The sequence below is a fragment of the Neopsephotus bourkii genome, unplaced genomic scaffold, assembly GCF_033783945.1.
Source record: "Neopsephotus bourkii isolate Nb327-2 ecotype Australia unplaced genomic scaffold, CSIRO-AGI_Nbou_v1 NB_795, whole genome shotgun sequence".
In the NCBI taxonomy this organism is placed as follows: Eukaryota; Metazoa; Chordata; class Aves; order Psittaciformes; family Psittacidae; genus Neopsephotus; species Neopsephotus bourkii.
The window spans coordinates 1,097,300-1,113,968 of record NW_026901291.1 but is presented as its reverse complement, the minus strand read 5'-3'; the positions used below and the strand labels follow the sequence as shown (position 1 = coordinate 1,113,968).

General features: G+C 42.5%; 1 protein-coding gene across 2 annotated transcripts in view; it reads right to left on the bottom strand.

The window, feature by feature from the left end:
* GALNT9 (polypeptide N-acetylgalactosaminyltransferase 9) overlaps positions 1-16,669 on the bottom strand; it is a 141,518-nt gene that overhangs the window by 109,901 nt on the left and 14,948 nt on the right. The window contains exon 2 of one of the 2 annotated variants that reach the window (XM_061355324.1): positions 3,250-3,430. The exons of the other annotated variant lie outside the window; for it this stretch is intronic. Coding sequence (XP_061211308.1) covers positions 3,250-3,430 — 181 coding nt within the window. The remainder of the gene's footprint in view (positions 1-3,249; positions 3,431-16,669) is intronic. 2 annotated transcript variants of the gene reach the window in all.

Here is a 16,669-nt window from a genome sequence, read left to right as displayed (position 1 = left end):
TCTATGTATCTCTGAAATATACTTTTATGCCTCTGATATTGAGAAGAAAAAGCTGAAACATTTATTACACCACATTAAGACCAAACTATAATTCTGTAATTATAGTGAGAACTGTAATCACAAGCAAGCTAGTTACTGACATTGCTTCTATTTGGCACACAAACAAAACATGCAAAATATCTGCTCTTGTCTCCTATACTTAGTGATTCCTATGCTAAAGAATAGCCTTCTGAGTGAAAAGGAGTATCTGCACTGTCAGCAGGAGGTAGGAAGGCAGAACACAATGCAACTGTTTAGGAAAAGCACCTTGAGAACAGGACTACCCACCCAGGTTTGCAGGCTGTACTGCAGTGGAAGGACATGAAGGTGACTTCAGTTTAGGAGCCTTCATGGTCACACTGTCTGACATCTCTTTAATGTAACATATTCTTTTGATTTGCTGCATGGGGATGAAAATCCCTCCTGAAAAGCAATTAAACTGCTGATTGTTTACTGAAGCTATGCTACTAGATGGAACAAAAGGCTTGCTCTACCAGAATAAGATACTGAACAACAGTAAGACGGAAGTTCAAAGATAAAATGAACTAAAAGACAGTATTTCTGATCGTATGTCTTTTAAAAGAAGACTAAGCCTCGGATATTACAAGTTCCATGCAGACTTGAGCATAAATTCTCTTTATCTCTAATTCCTACTGCTGTGTGCAGATCTGAACATTTTAAATGGAAGGCAGAACAGGGAAAAAACATGGTTTAATACTTTGGGAATACCTGGAATACTATGTGCAGTTCTGGTGTCCTCAGTATAAGAAGGACATGGGGCTATTGAAGCAAGTAAGTCCACAGGAGGACATGAGGACCATTAGAGGGCTTGAGCACCTCCCATATGAAAACAGGGTGAGAAAGTTGGGGCTGTTCAGCCTGAAGAAGAGAAGGCTGCGTGGAGACCTCAGAGCAGCCTTCCAGTATCTGAAGGGGGCCTATAGGGATGCTGGGGAGGGACTCTTCATTAGGGACTGTAGTGACAGGACAAGGGGTAATGGGTTAAAACTTAAACAGGGGAAGTTTAGATTGGATATAAGGAGGAAATTCTTTCCTGTTAGGATGGTGAGGCACTGGAATGGGTTGCCCAGGGAAGTTGTGAATGCTCCATCCCTGGCAATGCTCAAGGCCAGGTTGGACAGAGCCATGGGTGACATGGATGTCCCTGCCCATGGCAGGGGGGTTGGAACTGTATGATTTTAAGGTCCTCTCCAACCCAAACCATTGTATGATTCTATGAATGCAAATTCAGGTAAATGTTTTTATAGACTGGCCATGGACTTAGACATTAATTCTAACTTCTCAATTTAAAAATGAAAAGTCCTCCCTTTTTAAAAATGAAAAGTTTTGGGAATGACATGAATATAAATCACAAGCAGACGGAGAAGGGCTCAGCAATGAGAGCTATTATCAAGACACGGAGAGATGAGGCCATTGTGCAAGTCAGCATACAAAGTTGGACAAAACAAGTGGATAAAACTCTTCATCTTCTCCAAACTTCCACTCATTTTTCATGGCAAATTCAGTCTGAAGGGTAAGTATCTAGAGACAAGTGCTTCAATTTCAGCATCTAGACCTAACTAGAACCACTTCAAAAATGTCAAAAACGCCACAAGGAAGGCAGTTCTCCCGGTAACTCAGACAGTTAATCATGCAGCACGGCCATATGAGATTCCCAAAATGAGCATGTCAAAAAGCTTATTCGAATGACTCATCAAAGCTTTCAAGTAACACTGTGAAAGAGCATAATCTGAAGTGAAACATCACTGCACTGCAAATGCTGCCATGCTTCTGACAGCCACTGAGCTCAATCCAAGCTCTGCAACCTTTGCTTTTGTACCTCCTAGTGGAGCACTCTCATTTATCACCTACTTGACTGCTGCAGCTAATAACAGGCTAGGTCAAACCTCACTGGCTCTCATATGCTGATTTTTAAGGGTCTTTGGGCCAGATCTGACGCACAGCTCAAATATTTGCATAACTACAGACTCCGTTTTCCCAAGAATAATTCCATGGTGGATTTTGATGATCCATCAAGAGAGATGGAGAGATGAGACCACTGGAGAAGCCATGACATGGTATCAAAGCAGATTTGCTTTCTTTGCCACTTCTTTTATCTAGGTTTTCTTCTGTACAGCAAGTGTCTGAGGAAACAAATGCTGAGTCAATACTTCTAAGATGACATGAATATGTAACATAGTTAATGAAATTTGTAGTTAAGCTGAACTTTTGTTTTGCTGCATTTCTTTTTCTTTTTGGCAGCTCTAACTGCCTAAAATCCTAATTCAATTGCAGTTTGCAGCTGTTTTGCTTGGCTAAACTTTTCTTGCCACTTAATAAGATACTTTTTTATTTAACTTTCAGTTCTGCCTAGGAGCCCCAGCGGGTCTTTTAAAACAGAAGATTATTATTAGAAATTAATTAAGTATTCTTTTCAATTCTGCCTCCTGAGAGCAACTAGGCATTGCTGCTGATCTCCTCTGCATTAAGACGTTACTGATTGTCATTCATAGGATGACAGTGTGGATGTCTCATCTGCAAGATACATAACTCTATAAATATGAAAGACTTGAAAGGCATTCAGTACAAAATATAATAAATCAGCACAAATAATAAACATATAATTGCAGTGTCAAATGTAGCACAGGAATGGGAAGAATACAACACTGGAATAGAAATAAATACGTATTCCAAAGACAAAAGAAAAATCTTATTGCAGTCATAGAACCCCGATTGATTACACTCGGTCCTTGCTTCAGCACATTGTAAACCTGAGTAAACAGTTCTAAGAACATCAAATGCAATTAAAGAAAAGGCTGTTGATTTGATGTGTTGGGGCTTTTTAAGTGACCAGTATCTACAAAGTGTTTCTTGGCACATGTTACAAGAAGCACAGACTAAGGCTCCCACCTCTGATGGTGGGCTCAAGCTGACACTACCTGGCTTTTTCTAAGTGAACCAACCCAACAAGCACCCGTAACCTGATGCAGTTTTTCATCTGAGCCTTTGCATATGCATATTAATGTATTACTCACAGAATGAGCACACTTCATGCTTGAGATGGCAGTTGGTCTGTTTAATTTTCACTAAACTCAGAGCTTTATGTATGACTAACTGCTGTCATTCTCTAACCAGGAAGGGATGTGAAGAAAAGAATGCCACCAGAACAACCACCAATCATTCTTAGTAATAATGTGGAATTCAACTTACTTTTTTGGTCTGTAGTCAGGGATGGACCTGTCCAGTGATATCCTGTCACTGAGTTGGGCATTGTAACCGTATTCTTCATACTTAGTTTCTGATTCATGGCTATCATCTCTCAGGGTAGCAGCCATTCCTCCCTGGCCCAAGCCTCCTGGACCTTCAACTAATCCCATGGGTTTTGCCAGACCTGAATGAAAAAGACAAACAAACCCCAAATTATTAATATAAAGAAAATGGATCTAACCTCTTCTGTGACCACAGAATGTTATTAGATAAATGAAATCTGAACTCCCATGAAACACAGCTCTGAAACCCTCATGGCTGTGTGGAAATTATCCTCACCTTTTCAAACCAGAGTTCATAGCAACACATCTTGTAGCATCAGTGCATAATCAGTAATGAACAAACTATAAAGAATCAATTAGAACCTTTTATGATTTCTCCTTTTTCCTGTATAAATCCCTGGAAACAGGAATCTTGATTCCAAACATTCCAAAATGCCTGATTACCTGTAAGATAATTAAGATGAATTTGCCTCATAAGAACTGGAGGCCAGGCTCTTTCCCACTATAGACAATCACAGCTCCTTTCATTCATTGAATTTCTTCCACATGTAGAGCTGCCAGTTCAACTCCCTGTTAAATGTCAGTTCTGGAGTAAGTTTTGAAGCTGAGACATCTGTTCTGTGGCTCTAAGACTACTTGCAGCTCCCGAAAGGTTCAGGTTTGGTTCCCATGCTGGGAATACAGCTGTGCAACAGGTTACCAGCTGCTGCTGGGCTCGAAATATGGGGGAAATCTGATTTCCCTGTGCGAGTCAATAGATGGGTCATTTGGACTCAGCTGCACAATTGCCCTGTCTGTTCCCACAAAGCTGTGCTAAAACTATTAGGGAGCTTACACCATCTCTCACTTGGGAATTACTCCACATTCCCTCTGTCCTTCAGATCTCTGACAAATGAAATCTGTGTATTACGTAAGATACTCAGCTCAATACAGATTACAGGATCAGAAAGTCTGGACACAGCTGAGCTAAATCGATTAGCCCCACTTGGTTAGTGCTGAGACATTAGCCAGTCAGTGATGCATTTACAGATTTCATCACTGGTATATTACTGGTCAACTCAGAAATACATGTAAAACAAAACTAAAGTGACATTAAAAATGCCCACATGATCACATCGCCAAGAACCTTTTCCACAGCAACATGCATTTAACTTGGTGCTGAATTCTCATAAATAAGCTCCTCAAATATCCTGTGTTTAATGTCAAAGCTTTCCTTTCCAAAAGGCTCACTATCAACAAGTCATTATAAGCGAAAAAGAGATTTATATCCCTCTTGGGAATACCATACAGACATGTGCAAATATCCTCCAAATCATCTCCAGTGCAGAGCAAAACAATTAGAGTTTGACCTACTCAACATTCTGCTAATTAGGATTTCTTCAAGAGGAAGATGTCATTATTTCAACTAAACAATTAAAGAGATAGACAAAGAAACCGTCAACATTTGCTCGCAGCAAGCACCTAAGGCAGTATGAAGGTGGGACTGGCTTCTCCAAGTCACAGCAAGGACAGTTTAGTTCCTCATGAAGGAATGTGTCTTGCACCTCACTGCACTGTCCCCTCACTTGTTACAGCTTCATCATCATCTCTGCCTAATCACAGGACAGAACAGAGACAGCTGTTCATTAGTGGTCTGAACGAGTAAAATTAGCATTTTCCGCTGTAGTGCTTATGAGAAAACCCTTTGCTAAGGTTACGGGCAACACTACAAATGGTCTGAACATAAAAAGGAGTATCTGCAGAAGTACCTGGGAATCTTGATACTGAATTTCAGACATTGCCTAAAAAATACATACCTTATACTCCAATCAGTGATTCCAAGTCAGGACAGACCTTGTTTGTGTTTGTGTCTTTGATGTCTTCTTCATGTTCCTCATCATAATGCACTGAAACGCTCAAGTGTCTCGGAGTGAATCATGAGTCTTAGCAGGAGGGGGGAGGGCAGAAGAAATAAAAATAACACCCTACAGAAAAACATTCTCGGCGTGGCCAAGCTTTTGAAAAATTCAGACAGCTCCAAGCATTCAAGCCTAGCAAGTTGTTGCAAAGAAGGGAAAAGAGGCTCATGCAGCCATGTCCTCATTATAGGTGTCTGTGGGAGGTGAACTCTAGGTCTCACTGGCAAGGGAGACTGAACAGAGGCACAAAGACCTCTGAGCCCCCAGGCCACACTCCCATGAAGGGAAAGCAGGAAGACAAAGTTTCAAAACAGCACCTCTTTTCTAGGCTATTGTATTACCGGGACACAGAGAGGAAAGACCAAAGCACTGAGCTACTGGGATTGATGGTGATGCTTAATCAATAATGAATTTCTTCAAAGCTCTAAGTGAAACAAAACACTAGGAAGAAGGAAAGGTGTGCTCAAGGCAAGGGAATGTGGTGTCAGCGCTTCTTCAGGCAGTCACACTGCCAACCTAGGATCTTCAGTCTTTGATGACTTATCCCCCAACATTCAGTAATGCAAACCAGAGCCCTCCAGCTGCTTAATGACTACTCTGCCTCCCAGGCCAGCTGTGTTTTCTTCCTCTCCCAAACACGTTTTCTTTCAGCAAGGTATGCAACTCTCCCCCAGGACAAGTAGGAAAGTGCTCACGTCCTCGCTCAAGCTCACTAAGCGAGTAACTTCAATGCACATTATGTATTTCTGGAAATATTTTAGGAAGCTTCATTTTGAAGGAAATGGTAACATTTGTCCCTTTTTTTGCAATTGAGGTAAGAGGCTCTTTGGCACTTTGATGAGCTTTAGTAGCTAATGTTACTTCATTTAGAACAGAAGAGCCTGACTCTGTTACCATCCCTGGCCTGACAATTACTCCTTGCTCAAGTAATTAAAGAAATTACATGTCTGAGAATGTCAATCTCTCCCCACCCAAAAAGAGAACCATGGCAGCCTAAGATCCCTGCATGATACAGTCTTAGACTTAAAAATACTCTAATAGCAAGCAGTGAAGCTGCATGCCCCTGCCTTACTTGCCCAATATACGGCATCTTAGAGGGGGGCTCAGTTTCACAGGGAAGTCAGCAGTTCCCTCAAAAGGAAAAGCACAAACAGGCCTTGCTAAAAGGGAGTCAAATTAGGCACTTCAGAATGCAGAAAACTAGACACTTCATAAAGCCTACGTCCTTGAAAGACTGCAGTGTGGAAATTCATTTGCTGATCGTTTGGAATCATCTGGGCTGGGTTCTGATGTTACATCAAAGCAAATCGAAGACAACTTCATTAAAGTTAACTGACCTGCTTTGATGAAAGGTTCTCCAAGATGTGCTGTGCTCATCTGACTTTAAGCAACAATTGAAGTCCAGGAGTTGAAAACTTTATTCTTGATATTATATGCTCTTGCAGTTGATGGAACAAAACACTTGCATATTTATGACACAAGTCACAGGGGAATGAAACTTTCAACCCACAGGAAGCATCAAGCACTTTGCTATTTTTCTTACAGAGAACACAGTATTTTTCTTACAGACAATAATTCTCTCTATAATTCTTATAGAATTAGTTAGGCAGCCTTCTAAACCATGCATAATAATAATTATTTCATATACATTTTTCCTAATCTGATATTCTAGCTCTCCATGCTGCTAATCTGACCTTCTTTTAGGAAAGAGTCCTCATGTGTCTAACCCTCAGAAGATATTGCTGTGAAGTTTTCTCCACATTCATTACACAAATTTTAGCCTAATCAGACTGACAGTTCCAGCAATGCAGTAACACTGACCAATATAGAAGAGCAATTAAATAAATTGTATCACATTGCTCCATTCCTCACGAAAAGCACTAAAGTGTCTCTAGGATTTTTTAGGAGCGAGAAATATATTTTATACGTGTATGTGTGCTAAATGCAGCAATTACAGGCAATGTTCTTCAATGCATGCTTGGTTAGCTAGACACAATATAACTACGTCTCATAATTATGTTACCCTCTCTTGGGTAACATTTCCATAGCATTTGTCATCTCAAAGGATTACCTGTTGCTGCAGCAAATGTTTCTTCATCAAAGGACTTTGCTCCATGATTACCCAATTCAAAGTTATAACTTGCTAACTCCCAAATCCACAGTAATCTGCACTGGTTAGCCTTTTGTGAAGCAAAGAGAAGAGGGGTGCCCACAGTAATCTGCACTGGTTAGGCTTTTGTGAAGCAAAGAGAAAAGGGGTGCCAGTTCAGCAGCATCTTCTCATGAAAAGGTTGGTCTTCAGAGATAGGATCAGAAGGCAGGCAATGGGCCACAGTGTCCCCTCAGGTCTGGCTGCAGCAGAAGCTGCTGGTGAACAAGATGCACCTTCTAGCACATCCTCCAGACCCTCATCTGAGAGACGCCCAACAGTCTGGGGACTGGAATCATGTCATCAGGGGCCTTCCTGCATGCTGAACACAGGAACAACACCCAGGAGGACATGCAGGCGCAGAACACTCTACAGCAGTTCTACAGCAGGATGCATAGAATGGTTGCCAAAGACAGAATTAGCAAAGAGCAAGTTCCTTGTGCTCTAGGGTTTGGGAGTTTTCTGCTCAGCAAAAACCCAGCCAGCCTTCAAGGACAGCTCATTCACACGGGTCTCACCTACTGGAACAACAGGGAAGAGGATGCATTTCTGGAAGTACTGCTGCTTGGCCGAGAAACAATTGCTATTGATTGTATATGCTGGGTGTTAGGTCCTACAGCGTTGGGGAGCAGTATAAAACCTACAAAAGACAAATGGAGAAGGGCTTCTAGTTCAACATCCATCATATACCAGGGGTTTAACCAAGGCAGATCAGATGAGAGCATTTTTCTGCTTTCTCCTTCCTTTAAACTTTACTGCAGGCTTCCAGATCCTCCTCCTATCTCTGATATATCTCTACCTAGCACCCATTTCACCATTTTTCCATGTGAAGCCATTGTAGGCAGGGTACAGTGGCACTGCTGACAGTGCAACCCTGTGGCTCATGTCAAAGCAAAGGACTGAAATCATGCCGCCAGCTCTGAAATGGTGATGGGCAGAGAGGGGAGAGAGGGAACAGGGGCTATGCCCAGTGAGCTGCTATTTTTACAGCTGTCTTTTCTGTCAATTTTTAGACTAAAGAGATCTACAGCCCATAAGCTGGGATTGGTCATACCCAGTTCAACGCTGCAGATGACAATGGGGTCACAAATAATTAGTGTCTGTCATTCACTTCAAATTTATTGCTCTCTCTGCAGAGGCTTCTGTGGAAGACAGAAATTGCTGGGAGAATGGGGAGCAGAATGAACTGGCCTTAGTTTCTTAACCAGATTAATTACTCCGCAGGATACATAATTTTCTAGGAAGAAAAAAGACCTTCTATTTTTCACCACAAACCCTGTCACAATGGGAAAATTACTGAAGAGATTTATGTGAGAAACTATGGCAAAGCAAGATCAAACTACATCTGCGATGATGTGACTGTCCTTTTTCCTTTTCATTTGCAGCACAATTACAGCCAGATGTAAATCAGGTTCAGCCAAGGTTCTCAGTTGTAATCAACCTTTGACAACTCTAAATAAAAATAAGCAATTGAAAACAATTATACAGCCACGTTCACAATAGCACAGGTCTGTTCTTAGCCTTTTTGTGACCCTCCTGCCATGTCTGGCAAGATCACCTCCCCTTCAGCAGCTGCAGCTCTGCTCCCACACCTCATCCCTTGTTCATCAGAAGGGATGCTGGGCACAATCACAGCGCCAGCTCCATCCTGAGGGCCACTAGGTGCCATCAGCACTGACAGAACTGCTGCAAAGCCTCTGTAATGGCCCCACTGACCCGTCGCAGGCTTAAGTTGAGCAAGGCTCCAAAGCCAAACTTCTGAGCTTTATCTACACTTAAACCATTTGCCCTCCTGAGTAACAACACAGAAGTGTTCCGATTCTCAGCACCTTAAAAGGATGAAATAAAACATTACCTTCTAAAAAAACCCTGGCACAGTCACCCAGCAGTTTTACTTGTGACTCCTGAAATGCTTCTTTTAAACAAGAGACATAAAACTCACCATCAAAACAGTCATTTCCTTCCTTTTCCAGTTCTGATTTCTCAGCTGAAAACATCCCTTGCATACCTTGTAAGGCAATAAAAATCTTCACATCCTGGTTTAACTAAGGGGAAAAACATTCAGGGATAATAGCAACTCTACACAGACTGATACAGGTTTCTTTCAGCATTTCCAGTTACATCTTCTGAAAGAAAATAAAAAGGTTCGTAGTCTCTAGGGTACGTAACAGAGCTAAAACAAGTCTCAGCTTTTGATTTTTTTCTTTAAGCTGTTTCTATATAGAATCACAGAATGGTTTGGATTGGAAGGGACCTTAAAGATCATCTATTTCCAACCCCCTGCCACAGGCAGGGACTTAGAAAATGGTTGTGTTTGGGGTTTTTTTCCCCATGTGTATGTGTTTAACGAACATTTAATCTCCACTCTGTTTTTGACAACACAGAAAAAAGGACAGTGCTTAAACCACCTTCCCTGAAACCTAGTTTGGTTATACATAAAACCCTTTGGAAACAGGTATTCAGTTTGTTGCACCTAATGAATCAGTCCTAATGCTTCCATCTTGAATTACTGCACTGTGCTAATTCTGTAACTTATTCTTTTGCAACTAGAAGCTTCGAGTGAAGGCACAGCCTCACTGACTGGCATCTCTGTAGGCATGGAGTTAAAAACTGGTCTTCATCCTTCAGGAGCTAACAGTACATGTTAGAGCGAAGCGGATGCACAAGAAAAGCATCTGGTTGGAGGAGGAGGAAAGAGCAGTATGAGCGAGCTGTTCAACACTAGCAAAAGGTCTCAGCTCACCAGTTGCCTTACTGTTTATAGCTCCCTTTTAGTGATCCCTAAAAATAACCAAGAGGAACAAGTTTTCCAAGATAACATGTTTACTTCAGAGAAAGGCTCAGTCACATAAAGGGTGCCTTGCTTCTCATACGCACCCAGGGATGCTCCAATGGGCTGCTCAGCGCAGTACGGTGCCCAGTCTGAGTCAGGGGAGGCATCTGCGGGAGGCCCAGCAAGCCCCTGTAGGGCACTGTAACTGCAGCAGAGAGAAAAGATGCCACGACCTTTGCAGCGCCCCACCAGACAGATGGTTTCATAAAGAAGGGACATACAGAGGCTAAAAAATGGCAGCAGTAACTACTTTTACAAAATGCTTTCACATCTCCGGATAAAACCCACCCAGGTTACTTACTACATCCCAAAAGAAGCAGATTTGGGGCTTGAGATTCAGTATCAGAAAAAGATGGCCTTCTTAGCAATAAACAACATCCTTCTACCTTGGACACTTTAGCTGCTGAGATGCTCCAGGACAATGCTGCAACAGTCACTGAAATAACTGCAGTGCCTCCTGAACACCACTGAGCTTGGCTCCCAGCCTTGAAGTTGGAAGGAATCATTCCACACACTCGTGGGCAGAAATGATCTGCTGAAGGGTTAAGGAACTCCCCAGGACTGCACAAGATATGGTGGAGGACCCAGAAACCCAAACCAGTGGCTGCCTCAGTTCGTGTCCTGTTGTGGCTGATTTGTGAATGATAAAGCAGCCCCCCTCAGTTTCTAACACAGGCCCCTGACAAAAGCTGAAACACCTTTTGTCCAGTGAGTCCCTGTGCTGCCAGCAGGAGCCCATGTAATATCACACAGCATCACATGTAGAACAGTATTTCTCTCTTCTCCATCCTATGATCCTGCCCTGAATCTACCAAAATGCTGAGCAAGTTTCACAGCTTGTACTTCCTTTCCCCCCTCCCAGGCTGTAGCCTTCGTTTTTGCCAAAGGATCCTGTGCAAAGATTTACCAAACCAGGTATCTGCCTTTCCTTGACTCCCATAAATACTGCACAAAGCATGGTTAAGGAAGACATGACCATAGCTGGAGTGGCTCTCTGAGATTATTGCCTTGGATACTATAGGACAAATGTTTTGTCCTATAGGCACAGATCTGCTGAATGCATTAGCAGCTCAGTGCACTAAAACTGAACCTGGAAAAGTAAAAGCATTTTAGAGTTGTAAGTGCCAGGATCAACAATATCCAGAAAAATAAACTTATTGGAAACTACTTCACTGTTTGACACTATTTCAGTTAATTCTGCACACAGTAGTATGCAGCACAAGGAGTCAGTAGTGTCTGGCTCATGATCCAATCTAAATGTTAAACAGAGCCTGGCCCTTAATTTCTGCATATCCCAGCTCTCCATATCCCAAATCCATCTCTCCCACCACAACCCTGCAGTAAGCCTACATAATGTATAAGATCTGCTGCCCAGAGAACTGCTCTGCATTTTGTCCAAATCAAAGGTGCTTACTTTCTGAACTAGAAGGAATGCTGTATGTGGATGAGATTTAGTTATAAATACAGAAACATTCACCAAACCGCACTCTACAGGGACACAGCCTCCAACTCTCTGCAAAGAGGAAAGCAACAAACAAAACCCCATCCAATCTAAATGACTCCAGCACTTCAATTTATCTAAAATTCAAAATGCAGTCCCATTTTTTAGCGTTGTAATCAAGTTTGCTGCATCCTTGCTTAAAGATTTATGTTCCCTAGAATCCAGTATCAGCCCCAAGTATCTCTGAAGATGTACCAGGGAGAAGACAAACAGTACCCTGAGGCTGATGGTTTGAAAAAGTTAAAAAGTACAATAACTTGTAAAGTTGAAGCTCTTAATGTTCAAGCTTTTTCACTCTAGAAACTAGGAGGTGCAGTGGTTTTGTACCTTGACCTCATCTCCAGACCACTCTACCTATTCAAGTGGAAGCCTGTGACAGCATTTCTCAACCTTCATGCACAGATGACTGACAGTCCCCTGAGACACCTATCTGAGAGAAGACTGGCATGGTGGTGAAGGAATGCAGTGATTTGGCAGCTCTGCCTGTAGGAGGGCTGTCCTTTTGCTGCCCACAGAAACTAGACAGGCAATTAGCACAGACTACCTGGAAAGAGGACTAATAGCTAACCCCTTATGTGATTTGCCCTACGTTTCTTCCTCCTCTTTAAAATATGGACATTTCCTGCTTGCAGAGGGCACCAAGAGGCACAGCCTATGAATACCTGTCAAGTGCCTTAAGTGAGCTAGATGGAAAGAGTCATGAAAATGCTCTGGGCTGTTACGAGCATCTGGGCTGGAAGCTGACCCTTATTTCACCCTACACACTCTGCCCCTACCGTATTGATGTATTAATCCCTGAACTCATTCTATTAAGCTCTACCAGGACAGGATTCGACCAGAACTGTTTTTTCCTTAGCGTTTTCATAGTATGTAGTCTAGATTCAGGACACCATTGTAGCAGATGCTACACAAGCCCAGAAAGACAGTTGCTAGACCAAAGAGCTCGTTATTGATGTTGAAGACAGGAAACTGATGCAGAAAGATAATCAGGAAAGAAGACAACAAGACAAACATGGTTCAGTGGGAGAGACAGAGGCTGCAGCGCAACAGTGGCCTGTGGATTTTATCCTTGTCATAACAGCGAGAAAACAAGTTACTTCATAGCCCACTGGAGGATCATCTTTTCTACTCCACTGAACAGATTTTATCCCATACACAGATGGCTCCTTGGGAATGAAGAGGATTCCTAAGGAAAGGTAACGTAGGGCCAGGATTTATAGTCCTCTCCAAAATAATGTGATCAATATGTTTCCAAAATGGTTCCTTCTGTAGAAAAGCTTGTGATAAAAGCTCCCTACTCATTTAGATTATTTTGAGATGATGAAAGATGGCAGTTCTGATATATGTAAGGCAAATTTCCCACTGAGAAGGTTCAGCTCAACTCCTTTGATGCCTATAGAGGGAAGACGACCATGGAGACCTCTGCTAAAGCTGCTCCATGCCAAATGCAAGATTCCTGATGTATGACTTAAAACTTTGAGGAAGAGGAAAGGACTGCCTGAGGAAATACAAAGGAAAATGTGTAATGGAGGGCCAGATGCTGGAGACAAGTGTAGCAGGAAAACCTGTTAGCTCATCTTGGCATGTTGTGGAGAAGGACCAAGTCCATCAATGCATACAACAGGTCTGCTGGGGGAATAAAGGAACGTATGCCCTTGCAAAGCCACCTTCTCTCCCTGACCTGCTGTTCAAATGTGCAGAGCACAGAGCCCTGCTGGCTGCACCAGCCCCTTTACAGGCCCCATTCCTTGCTCATTGGCTTAGCAGGAGCAGAAGCATTGTGTAGGCTACTCCCTCTCCAGACACAAAATTCATTAGTGCTTTTTAATTGGAAGAAATACTGCATTTTTATGTACAGATATCTAATATCAAAAGTAATTGCTTTTATAGAATACTCATTTGGAACTGGATTCCCCTTGAGATGAGGAAATATATTCTAATTACAACAGATCATTCGAGAGGAGATGAACAGATTGACGACTGGAAGGGCCAAGAAACAGGAGCTACACAGACCACTGGAGATGAAAAGATCCTCTGTGAGGCAGGACACTGAGCCCAAGCCCATAGACAGTAACAGAGATGCCAGAGTTTTGTCAGAGGCTTGATATAAACACAGATCAAGGAGCCCTGCTCTTTAGGGGGAAGCAAGGAACATCTATGTGATGTATTTTTAAACTTAAAATTTTGAGTGACAAAAAGAAAAGCCTACCCCATACGCATAATTGCAAATAATACATATGTGATTCTGACTTTATTTTTCATTTTAATGATCAAAAATATCATTCGCAGAGGAAGACCGGTTTTGTTTTCTTTAAATAAATAACAGATGTCAAGACTCTTCCAGAAGTTTCACAGTCCCAGATGACTTGTGGTTTGTGCTGGTGAGACACATAAAACGGATTTTTCTCTTCAGGGCATTGGAGGAAAGCCAGAAAACTCCTCTGGTGATGGCATAAATCTGGAGCTGGGAGAGGGGAAGCTGAAATGTTGGTGTAGCAGCCCGCTGATATTAAAAGGAGACAAAATCCAAGTGTCATCAGTTTGGTATCTGGCCCCTGGCAGTTGCCAGTACCTGAGGCTTCAGAGGAAATGAAGCACAGATCATAAAGCCCTTGGCCAATTACACTCTGCACAGTCCCTGGAAGCAAAGTTCCCTTCTGAACCCCACAGGCAGGTAACTAAAGCCCCAAAGCTTACTATTAGATTACGCTCATTATCTTAACTCAGATAGGTGGAAACAGGGTTTAAAACTACCCAGCACCCTTTAAAGCCAAGCCAGTATTGGATTCAGCGGCCTCCTGCAGCAATGAATTTGCTGGTACTGTCACAGTGTCCCTGACTCACATGAAATGGATCACCTGTATCAATACATTAGATTTTCTTTAATTTTTCCAGGGAAACAGAGTGATCATTAAAACAATAACAGAGCCATTCTAGTGATAGGGAAAGGAGCTTTTTGAAAAGCTCCAAGGTGCAAGAACTGAAACTCTGGGGCTGTTCAATTTGATTCAGGAACAAGCTGCTCCAAATCAAGCTAAAGGGTTTTCATACATGAGGAAAGGATCTTTTGAAAAACAAGGTGTTTGCTTGTGTGGATCAAAGGTAGGGAAGGGAAGCAGTGAACCGTTGCAGGAAGGGAATTCTGACCCAAGGGCTGAAGGATACGGCCCACAGATGGAAAGATGCTGTTGGATTCAATGACATTTCCATGCACCACCAGAGCTGAGTACACATCTCCAATCATTACAACAGAAACCAAAGGTTTCTGTTGCAGTTCTGGATGAAAAATCCCTACTGGCCTGTTCTCAGACCAGCTCAACTACAGCAGTAAACCCCACAGGGTTAGGTTCCATATAGAAGAAATCAACTTTAAATACAAGGTATCTAAACCCATCACATCTATCTAACTTCAGGTCCTACACAGGCTTGTACTACTCTAGACTCTATTATGCTGATATTAAAGTCTAAACTAACTCAAGGCTGTATGGCATCCCACACTGCCAAGCCTGCCAAAGTACTTCCTTTCAGCCCAGGTTTCAGTCAGGCACCCTTGGGACTCTGCTCTGTCTCGGAGGGATTGTGTCCAAGACTAATCAAGATCCTCCTCTCCCCGCGCAAGGGTGTTCCGTGAGCTCCTGACAAGGGGCAGACAAGCTCATCTCCTGCAGCATCATTTTGTCATCATGCTCCACGTTATTTGCAGACGTTCATACGCCTCCCTGCTCATTTACCTAAACAGCCTGCTATTAAACTAACATAATCACATAGACAGCTTCCCCAATAACAAAGTTGCACACAACACTTGCTTTTGGAATGACTGCAAAGCTCATGGCTGTTCAACCCATTTAATGCAGCAGAGGACAACAGTATTAAACCCAGATGTAGTAACTGCTGGAATGCTTCAAAGCAGGATGTCAGTTTTGGTTCACCAAGTCCACCTCTGACAATGCAACAACTATAGAGAGAACGTAACACCTACAGACCTGCTGGCTATGTCCACTGTTCTCCCTTCCATGCTCCAAGAGTCCAGCGTCTCTGCTGGCCACAAGAGAATCAAATGACCTGAAAAAGTCCCTAGTTTTGCCAGAGCAGTGCTGTTTCTCTACCTGCTGCTTCTCAATCTTATCACCAGGCGTTTCTCCTCGAGAACAGATAGCAGAAGAGATCAGCTGCCATTGAGGACATGAGATCTCAGATACTTCCATCGGCTCATTTTAAGGGCCCACACCTGAAAAACTTGGATATTGGTTTTGACAGGAGACAGAGAGTGCCTCGATTCCTCTGTTCTACTTTCAGTGTGATACTGTAGGCTCTTCAAAGCAGGCATACTTTTCTTTTGCATCATTACACAGCAACACTGATGGCTGACTTCAAAATACACTAATTTCTGTCAGACTGTCTATTTTACATCTGTCGATACATGTTATTTTTCTTGAACTGTGTTTGTGTGCATCTTTTTCAGGCACATCTTTGACACCTCTCAGCAAGTTTGGCTTGGAAATTTGATTTGAGATAGAACTTACATCTTTGCTTTTCCATTGCCTGCTTCCCTTGTCTTTATCTTCATACCTCACGTCAACATGCACTACAGCTGTGCCTTGCCTGTCAATGCCAGGCTGCAGTGCCTCCTTCCACTAACCTCTTATTATATGTATGATTTAATTTTCCACCAGCAAGTCAAGTCAGATCAAAACCAAACAAAGAACACACTTTAAACAGCAAAAACACAGCCCAGAATCAAGCTCAGAATCAAAATGCTTACAAATCAACAATTTATGGCAGTTTGGAAGCTGTAACAGATAAGGAAAGTTACTATGCTGAGTCCTCCTAATTGGGGAGATAAATTGGCAGCCACATCTATAGCAGAATCCGTTAGAGGATGTGCCACAAATAAGGTCTGATTCTCTCCTGCTCACAGAGAAGTAGAAAGAGTACACGGTGCTAAGAATTGTACTTGGTTTTGAAGTGCCTTGCTATTGT